Source organism: Trichechus manatus, unplaced genomic scaffold, assembly GCF_000243295.1.
Source record: "Trichechus manatus latirostris isolate Lorelei unplaced genomic scaffold, TriManLat1.0 scaffold00132, whole genome shotgun sequence".
Taxonomy (NCBI): Eukaryota; Metazoa; Chordata; class Mammalia; order Sirenia; family Trichechidae; genus Trichechus; species Trichechus manatus.
This window is the reverse complement of record NW_004444068.1, coordinates 3,818,675-3,829,389: the sequence shown is the minus strand read 5'-3', so window position 1 is coordinate 3,829,389 and position 10,715 is coordinate 3,818,675. Positions and strand designations below refer to the sequence as shown.

The window sequence follows — 10,715 nt, the reverse complement described above, 5'->3', positions numbered from 1 at the left end:
CATTCCTGAACCTGAATTGCAACCTGTTACTTCCCTAATAAACCTCATAACTGTGAGTATGGTCTGTGAGTTCTGTGTGACCATTGCAACGAATGATTGAACTCAGCAGAGAAGTAGAGAGTGCCGTGGGAGGGACAGTTGGTGTCAGAATTAGTAAAGATGATGCAGAGAGGAGGCACCTCTGACCTCCTTCTCATAGGAATCAGCCTTGGGCTGTTGATCTTGATTCTCTTTCCCCCTTGAGGAGGTTAGATGCCTCAGCCACGCCATTTTTACAAACTCAAAATAGACATGGTCCCTGCCCATATGGAACTTACCATCCAGTGGAAAACGATGAAAATAATAGAAAATCAGGTGACATCAAGGGTGAGGTTGATGTACAAAGTATTCCATGAACCAGAGCAAGGCAACAAAGTAGCTCTGAGCCTCCTGGCAGCCAATGCCTAGAGGGAAACACCATCAGTCACCTGCTGGCAAATCTTCAGGAGAAACCCAGCACTTCTGGATGTTGAGACCAGAGAGAACTTACTCTGTGATGTAGTCTTCTGTATCCTGACAACAACAGCAGATTCCACAGTGGATGGAAGCCCAGGAGACATCCCACTCCTGACCTCAAGTAGCTTGTCTGTCTTGGGAGGTGGGATTAATTTTCATAAAACAGAAAAGAAGTAAGGAGGCATATTCATTATAAAATGCTAAAACACATGGAAACTACATTTATGTCCCTGGACACTGCTAGATTCTAACTACGCAGAGTGCAAGATCCGTGCACAAGAAACTAAAGAAGGAAATAACTGGATTTCAGTCAAAGTTTGGTTCAGGACTAAGAAGAGGGTAATTTCAATTAGTAAAGACAGTCAGACATGTTCCCTGACAGCTTCTCCCACAGGCCCTGTGAAATGACTCTCCTGCCCGTGCCACACAAGCACACATCACACACACATACACACGACCCTCCATAAAACAACTGCTTTGTCCTTTTCTCCTTGGGGTTTCTGTTCCCCCATGATCAACTGTGGGGTCTGTCCTCACAGAAGCTTTGGAATTCAGGGAGTGACAAGTCCTTGATGAGCAGTAAGACTAGATCAGTGGAGGGATGTGTGATGAGGGGCCAGGCTCCACTTGACCCCCTGCTCTCCTTCTCGAGAACCACAGCCCAAGGAGAGGTGAGATGCAAATTCCTTCATGGTGGGGGGTAAACTGCCCCCATCATGAAGATAATTACTCACCTTGATGAGCCATTTCGCTAACATATGCCAATTTATTTCCCTGGCTGTCTCATTAAAAGTGAGTAATGGTCCTTTGCCAGGCCTCTGCCTTCGACTCTGGTTTACAACCTAAGATGAAGAGCAGAGTGGGCGCTCCCAGGGATTGTGGGCTCCCGGCAGCGAGGTTTACAAAAGCAGTTCTCCAAGTAATGAAGGCAGGACCTGGGGCAGACGAAGGAGTGGCTCCATTCTAATGAGCTTCCCAATTGGCCCTTATCCATCACTTCTCCCAAGGACCTTCGGGCTCCTTGCAGAACTTGCTTTGCATACAGATCAGGGAAAATTCTGCTGAGTTTGGGGCCCATTCCTTGAGGTGGATGGTTTCTGGCCCCTGCGACCTGCCAGGCTTTTTGCCTGTGGAGGACAGAAGGGAGGCAGGGTAGCAGGAGGACAGAGGCACAGTATGTGGAGTCAGCCTGACTGTCGTTGACTTACACGCTCAGTGTCTCCCCACAGGAGGCCCTCAGCCTCCCTCCTCTTAAATTCCAACCCCATGAGAGCATAGTAGTAACAGTCCCTACCTCATTGTGGGGTTGTGAGGCCTCAGGAGAGGCAGTGTGCGGTATGATGTTTGCAGGGTGCCCTGTGTATAGGGAGTGTCCACTAATGATGCTGTGATTATTAGATATTTACCTGGGTGATTGGGATGTGAGTTTTCTTTACTCCCCGTGGATTTCCAGGCTGAAATCAGGAGTAGGTAACTCTGAGTTGGGGACATCACCTCCTCCCTCTTGAGAAGCTCTGGATCCATTTCACGTGGCTTTCACGCCCCGTCTTGTGGCACTTGGCCAGTCTCTCTGAGATAGACAGAGCCTGGATCCTCATTTCCATTTGACAAATGGAGAAAACAGAGTTTTAGAACGTGAAGAACCTAATATCACCTGTCACACTGGTGGCAGAGTTGGGACAGGAACTCATGTCCGCTGACTGTTGATCCCAGGGTCTTTCCAGCAGACTTCTGTTCCTGAATGGTATTTAACAGGATCCCATAGCAAGGGTATTTAGGTTCATGAACACAAAATTGGGTCTTGATCTATATCTACTACTTTGTGTGTGTGCGTAGTGAGTGTGTGTGTGCATGTGTGTGTGCATGCGTGAGAGAGAGAAACCTTTGACTAATCACTTAAATTCTGGCCCAGTTCCTCATTAGTAAAATGGGGATTAAATATGACACCTGTGTCATTGGGTAGATGCGTTACCTGAACCCATGCAAGCAAAGCCCTCACCAGATTGTCTGGTACAAACAAGCAGTCAACAATGACAGGGAATGAGGAAGAGGTCTCAATGACACTAAATTATCGCCTGTCAGATTTTTCTACTTTTCAAGCAATTGTTTGGTCTTCACACAGCCTCAACTGACCTCTTTCATTGTCAGAAGGTTACCGAGAAGTAAGAGGACTCTGATGCTTCAAAAAGTCTGCATATACTAAAAGTAAATGACAACACTTCTTTTCCATCTGAATATAGAAGTAACGCACGCCCTTTGTGAGGAATTTGGAAAGCACAGAAAAACATGAAGAGTAACTCACCCGTAATTTCCCCAGAGATAACCACTATTGACATTTTATCATACTTCCAATATTTTTTCTGTGAATTTTTAAACAAAATTAAGTCCACAGTATCCTTGCCATTCTTTATCTTCCCCTTTTGACTTAACATTTTATTATATATATTCACCCTATTCTTGAAAAGACTTAATACTCACTACTTTTTATGCTAAATAACATTCCATGCTATACATAAAAACCAAAACCAAACCAGTTGCCATTGAGTCAACTCTTGTTGACAACCCCATGTGTGTCCAAGTAGAACTGTGTTCCATGGAGTTTTCAATGGCTGATTTTTCAGAAGTAGATCACCAGGCCTTTCTTCCAAGGCACCTGTGGGTGAACTCAAACCGCCAACCTTTTGGTTAGCAGCCAAGCTATTTAGCTCTTCTATTACTATTGGACACCCAGTTTCTTTCCTGTTTTTTGGCATAATAAATACTGCTTAGCTGAACACATTTGTGCATATATCTGCCATTTATATGATTTTCCTAGAATCAATTTCTAGACATGGAATTGCATGTATAAAAAAATATGAACACTTTCAAAGTGACAGCCATATATTGCCAAGTGCCTTTCCAGAGTTGTTGTTCCTATTTAAGCTCCACCAGAATAAGGGTTCTGTTCAGTGTGCTTGTCTTCCTCACTGTCCTCCCCATCCCTGAGTAGAGGAGTTTTTAAAAAATGTCTTCACTGATATGCAAGGTAGGTACTGATGGATCTTTGAGAGTTAGCCTCTCAGATTCACAAATCTAGACCTGGAGAAACAGGCCCAGGGACCTCTGCTCACCTGGGTTAAATGTGGACTCCAGTCTCCTGAGAAGGCACGACTAGGAGAAATCATTCATGTAGAAAGAATACAATTGCAAAGACACTAAATGTGGCTTTGAGCTTTAAAAAAGGCTTTAAGTGTGTGTCTTATCCAGAAATAAGCCTCCTCCCTGCAATAGTTGGTCCCGATATTATACTCTCATTTATGGCCTAATGCTTCAAATTCGGTGCTTTGAAATCCATTCTCACATGCATGAAGTTGGTGGTGGTGGAGAACGTAAATTAGTTTCTCAGACAGTTTCATTAAGACTTGTTACTGAAGTGGAGCTACAACAAATTGAGCCATGGTTTCGGCTTGTGTGTTTATTTTTCTACCACGATCAATAGTGTTTGGTCTGCTTAATGTCCCACATATTGTAAACACTGAGCCTTCGGCTTCGAAGAGGACTATCTTTCGAGAGCCATTTAACTTGAAAGAAAGAGCAAGTTAAAACTTTGTTGTTCAGAATTTCATTTGATGTTGCAGAACCATGCTTCTTGTTGTTACATTAAAGTGCTTGGGCCAGCCAGCGTTCCTCCCCTGGGATGACCATACCCACAAACAAGTTTGTTAACAGAATCCAGGGGGAATGTTACCAACCCAATCCTGAGCTGTTATAGGGCTGTGCGGGCCCCAGAACAGAAGTGAAACAAATATTTGGGGAAAAACGAAAGGGATTCTGAACACCAGCCGCAAGACCAGAAATGCATCAAACCTATTTTTCTTCAAAGATTTTTCACTGACTTTGTTAAACTAAATTCTACTTCAAATTGGTGGAAGCAGCACTTTTTTTTAGAAACAGTCCAGAAGCAGACAGCTGAATAACCAAAACTAACCCACTTCCCGACCCCATGCATTACAGAGTAGAACCGCTCCATAGGGTTTTCTTGGTTAGGGTCTTTATAAATGCAGATCACCAGGCTTTTCTTCTGTGGCACCACTGGGTGGGTTCAAACCACCAATCTTTAGGTTAGTAGTCAAGCAGAGATTGTTTGTGCCACCTAAGGACCTAAGTATCAGAATAAATGAGTCTAATTCTTGATCTAATGCTTTGGGCAACTTTGTACCTCGCCCTGCCCCATCAGGCTCTACCTCCCCATCTCTGCACCCCCTAAATTTACTCACATATATAGCCCCTGCTGAGGACTAGGATTGAGTACTGTTTTACTAATGTTGGATGATCAACGGATCCACTTTTCCAATTTTTAAAATATTATTTGACTTCCCTAACTTGCCAAGTTTTCTTATCTTAGTCCATGTTGTCTCCATTTACACGAATAGAAAGAAAGCCCATTAGGTACTTTCCCTCTGTTTTGATGAAATATGAAAAACAGACAAACAAATAAACACACGTTTGTCTGTTTTTTCATTTCTATTTTCCTGATTTCACTTACGATAAAAGATGATAGTAGCATTAGAGTTCTAATTTGCTATCAACTCCTCCATCAAAGAAAGCAGGAATGAAATTATTCTCAGCAAAGGAAGACTATAATCTCTTGGAATTGAAAAATAAAACTTATTAAATGCATGTTGGACCTGTATTAGTTCCTTGGGGCCGAAATTGCATTTCAGTATAAGTAGTCAATTTAAAGATTGCTCATTAATTAAGAAGATTTATTTCTGAATCATAATAGCAAACCCACAGGAACAAAAACATACGAGTGGCTCAGAAAAATTGTTCAGTCTCTCTTGGAAAAGAAAAATATCTTTGCCACCAGGGCAAGGAATCAGTTATTCTGTGTAGCTTTCAGAAGGGAGGTCACACGTTTTCTTATTGATTTTACTTCCTCTTTGGTAGCAAAATAATGTGAGAAGAGGCAGAGCATTCCTGGGGACAAGCCCAGATGTTAACAAAATACGTGTCAGGACATTTTCTGAATTCCTTCCTTTTCCCAGAGATTTCATGGCAGGTAGGCTCTTAGGCCCTACATCAGGGACACAGCACCTGGGTGCACTTTGGGAGGATGTTTTCGGTAACCCATTACTGATTAGCACAAACCAGTTGGATTCCAGATGTGTGCTGAGAATTCCCTAGAAACCCAGTTGAATAGCCAGAGTGACTCCAACCAGTGGTCACAGGTGGAAGCCAGGTCACAGGTGGAAGCTATGCTCCTGTTTGCTGTTTTTGTTTGTTTGCTTTTTACAAAGAAGTGAAACAGGAAAGGGTCATTTCCTTCATGTGCAGCTTGGTGGAGTAGAGAATGGATTTCGGGAAAGTGTAGTGTGCTTGACTTGATCTGAGATGATTTTGCGCATTCTTGTGTCCTTAGGAAACATCCGGAACACAGAGAAGCTGAACTACGACAAGCAACGCCAGTATGAGATCCTGGTGACTGCCTACGACTGTGGGCAAAAGCCGGCTGCTCAGGACGCCCTGGTGCAGGTGGATGTGAAGCCGGTGTGCAAGCCTGGCTGGCAAGGTGGGCATTGCTTGTGTTAGTATGTCAAAGGAAGGTGGCTGGTCCTAGTGTAGAGGAGGTGCCGAGCTTTGTTCTCATACCACTGCAGCAGACAACTAGAGGAACTGAAAAGTACAGTTATCTGCTGCAAGACAGAGCAACTTATTTATCCTCACAGCTCTTATGTGAGACATTATCCCCATTTTACAGTTGACAACATCAGAGGCAACTAGTCTAAAATAATGGGCTTAGTTTATCCAGTGCTTCCTTTCTCAAATCTTGTGACATCTTGGGATCAATGCTAATTATCCCACCCTGCTCAGGAGAAATTACCAGCAAACCCATTCGCTTTATCTAGAGGTGTTGAGACTAGCTGATGTATTTCAAACTTTGCATCACCACTCAGCACCTGGGGAGACTGTCATCTTCCTCACACTCACACGGAGGGTGTGCATGCTGAGCCGGGAGATCCAGAATCCAGCCTCTCTATTAGGGGGTTTTGAAAATGTCAACTCTCAGAATGGAGAAGCAATGGCCTGAGATGGAGGTGGATTTTTCTGTTAGTTTACATCTTGTAGGATTCAGAGAGAGCAAATGGTTGGGTTACCCTTAGAGGATGGGGATTTATTACTGAGCTACTGGGGAAGCAAGAAAGGTAAGTTCAGTTGTGTAAGTGGATCTTGCAGAAAAGTGGATGGTTTATGGACTAACAACCATCTCTAGTGGTGACAGCAGTTCTGGTGGCCAAGCGGGGATGCCAGAGTTATCTCCAGCAACCGGACTGCTCTGGTTCTTGTGTTGCTGGTGCTGCACGCTGCTGGTTGCTTGTGGTGCTTCATGGAGTCATCCACCTGTGGCTTCTGCTTACTGCTTTCTCTTAGTGTGTCTTTAAGTTTCTCGCCTCCTGTTATATCCCTTCCTTCGTTCTTTCCTTCGTTCATTCTGTATATGTGTATGTGCGTGTGTCTGTCCCTGTCTCACTCTCTTTTCACATCTTTCATTCTTAAAGTTCCTTAGAAAGGGTCTCATTAGCTCTTAGTCACTCGCATCCCTACTGGGCAGACTAAGGCCAAGTCACCATATAGGTCACTGGTCAGGCTTTGAGTGGCTGCCTTTTGGTCAGGAGTCCAGTCCTGATCCAATTCATCATGGTCTGATTGGCAGTACCTCAGTACAAAGCAAGGAAACCTGTGCCTGAGGAACCACCTGGAGCACTCCCCTCAGAAGATAGCCTTCAAAGTGCTCCTCTCCAGCACAATTTTATCTCCCTTAAACTAGAAAGATGGAAGAGTAATTAAACTCACTTCTGGAGAGAGCCAGAGTCATTGCCCTTTGAACAAAGTTCAAAAATTGTTCAGTAGAGGAGCCACAGGCAAGGCACATGAGAGGTAAAGAACAAAGTAGAGTCATTTTTGTCTTCAAGATTAAGCAAGAGCTAAGGGTAATGGTTGCACAGCTGATTAATGTAATTAATGTCAATAATCTATACTCTTATAGAAAGTTAAGTTGGCAAATGTTGTGGGGTAAATATTTTTACAACAACAAAAAAGAGCAGCTGTTGAGGCTGCTTATGTACAACCAAATACCTCATGGGATTTGGTTTCTTGATTGGGAGGTTTAGGATCATGGTTTCATGGGACATCCCAGTTAATTGGCGTAATATCGTGTTTAGTGCTTCTGTTCTACCTCCTAGTTCATTGCATAGTGCCTGAGCTCTTAAAAACTTGCCAGTGCTATCCAAGGCACAACAATTGGTTTCTATTCACCTGCAGCAACAGAGGAAGAGGAGAGTCAGGAATAGGGGGAGGAAATGGAATGTATGGCTAATTACCTCCATGAACAACTACTTCCTTTGCCATGAGACCGGAAGAACTCAATGGTGCCCAGCTACCATTACTAAACATTTTGATCAAAGATTCTATAGAAGAATCCTTACCAAAAGGGGGGAAATGTTAAACAGAATTTCAAATTTTCATGAAATCCAAACTTTCTGGAGTCATTGAGACTGGTTGAACCCCAAATCTATTGCCCTGAGATAATCTTTAAACCTTAAACCAAAAATATCCCCTAAAGCCTTGTTTAAACCAAACAATAGTTTAGCTTGATTAAAGACTGTCTGCCATGAACCTTGCACTCTTTTAAGATCTATCTATATGGGATCTAACTGACAACAGCAACTCCAAGTGTTAGATAGGAAGCTTTGGGGACAGTGAACTTATGTTAATGGGGGAGGAACAATTCAGAAAAGGAGAGTGACAGTGGTTGCACGACTGGAAGAATGTAATCAATGTAGAAATTGTTCACTTGGTGTATGTTTTGCTTTGTATATTTTCAACAGCAACAAAAAAATAAAATATTTTTAAAAAAGATCAAGCAAGAAGCAGAGTAAGAGGGACAAGCCAACCTAGGGAGTCTGAGCTCTGGTTGGGTATAATTCACTAGACCCTAAGGACCACGAGGGCAGGACTCCGTCTCTCTCATTTACCGCTGAATTCCTCAGGCTTAGCACAGTGTCTGGCCCCTATGGCAGGTGTTGAAGAAGTAGTCACTGAATGAACAGTTGAATGAATGAATGAAAATATATTTGAATTAAGAAGAATTTACCTTGTTTGCTTTTAACTTGTAAGGACTGGCCCCAATGAAGGTCTGGCCTTTGAAAAGAAAGCCTGAAAAAATACAAAAGCTTTCTAAGTATGGAGTATGCTCACAATGATAGGATTTTAAGTGGGAAAAGCAAAATTTAAGTCCGTATCTGGAGTGTAGTTCCAATGTGTTTTGTCTTTGACAAATAAGTCTCCTACAGATTTGCGATTACATTTTGGTGCGTATGTTTAAATGTAATTTCTTAATGGAGTTTCTACTTGTTTCAGGGTTAAATACATACAAAGAAAAACATATTGATAATGTTTAATTATGTGAGTGAAGAACATATTGAGTGCCTAGCTTTGCTGCACACTGCTATTTGTAGCTCTAGGCATCAAGCTCCTGGGGGCGAAGGATCGGGCCCCTGCATTGTCGCGTCTCCAATACCCAGCACGGGGCCGGTCACAAGGCAAGTGTTGAATGAATAAATAAATGAATGAAGTAAATTATGAGTGAGACCTTGTTAAAATATGTAGTAATTTTCAGCTGCTAACTGAAAGGTCGCTTCTTGGAAAATCTATGGGACAGTTCTGCACTGTCCTATAGGGTCGCTATGAGTTAGAATCGACTTGATGGCAGCGGGTTTGGCTTTTTTGGTTTATGGAGCAAAGAAGAGGGCAGTGGTGGCTCAGTGGTAGAACTCTCACCTTCCATGTGGGAGATCAGGTTTGACTCCCACCCAATGCACCTCACGCACACCCATAGCCCGTCTGTCAGTGGAGGCTTGCGTGTTGCTATGATGCTGAACAGGTTTCAGCGGCGCTTATGACTAAAATAGATTGGGAAGAAAAGCTTGGCAATCTGCTTTTGAAAATCGGACAACAAAAACCCTATGGATGACGATGGTCTGACCCACAGCTGATCACGAGAATAGTGCAGGACTGGGCAGCATTGTGTTCCAATGTATATGGGATCTCCATGAGTGGAAGGCTGACTCCAAGGCAGCTAACAACAGGGAATAAAGAAAAGAGGGAAGAAGCAACTCCCTGCGTCAGTTCACCCTGTCAGGCAAAGGGACTTAAACACGTGTGACATCAGAATCAATGGCCTGATGGTGGCTTCCCTGTCTAAGCAGGCCAGCCTGGGATGGCAGAGGCTGCCACCTGATTCTGCATCGCGCCCCTCCTCTCTCCAGTTTATCCCTATAACCCATTGCTGTCGAGTCGATTCTGACTCATAGTGACCCTATAGGACAGAGTAGAACTGCCACATAGGGTTTCCAAGGAGCAGCTGGTGGATTTGAATTGCCCACCTTTTTGTTAGCAGCCAAACGCTTAACCACTGCAGTCTCCTCTCCCCAGCCATCACCCCGGCTCGCTTCCGCATCATAGACTGGTCCTCCGGGTTCTCTGACATGTGTAGCAGTCAGTGGTCAAGGTGCCTTACAGTCACTCCTCTCACAATACTGTCTCAGCCCCCAGACCTCCTTCCAGCGCCCTGTTCCATTTTATTTCTCCACTTGGGCTCGCCGTCCTCTCAGACTAACCCTCCTCCGGGCCTGCTCTGCCTTCCTCCCTTGGCCATGCCTGCAGCCTCTTGGCTGGAAGTGCACCTTTCTCCAAGAAGATCTTACCACCACCAGTCCCACACGTGCACCTCTTATCTGGCCCCTTTCAGCATTATAGAACAAACTGGAGTGAGCCATGTTTTACCAGATTTCTTGTTGGCAGCTTTTTAATAACCTTTTCAATCTCATCTGTTGTTATGGATTTATTTAGTTGTGCTACCTCTGTTTGTGTTAATTTAGGTAAGTAGTGAGTTTCTAGAAATTTGTCCATTTCCTCTAGGTTTTCAAATTAGAGTACAATTTTTCATAGTATTCCGTTATGATTCTTTTAATTTCAGTTGGGTCTGTTGTGATATCACCCATCTCATTTCTTATACGGGTTATCGGCTTCCTCTCCTGTTTTTCTTTTGTCAGTTTGGCCAGTGGTGTATCAGTTTTGCTGATCTTTTCAAAGAACCAGCTTTTGGACTTGTTAACTCTTTCAATTGTTTTTCTATTCTCTATTTCATTTAATTCTGCTCTAATTCTTATTATTTCCTT

At 43.5% G+C, this 10,715-nt stretch overlaps 1 protein-coding gene across 1 annotated transcript in view; it reads left to right on the top strand.

Annotated features, from left to right (window-relative positions):
• Nucleotides 1–10,715, top strand: part of CLSTN2 (calsyntenin 2) — a 428,729-nt gene that overhangs the window by 286,949 nt on the left and 131,065 nt on the right. The window contains exon 9 of the mRNA XM_012558038.1: nt 5,897–6,046. Coding sequence (XP_012413492.1) covers nt 5,897–6,046 — 150 coding nt within the window. The remainder of the gene's footprint in view (nt 1–5,896; nt 6,047–10,715) is intronic.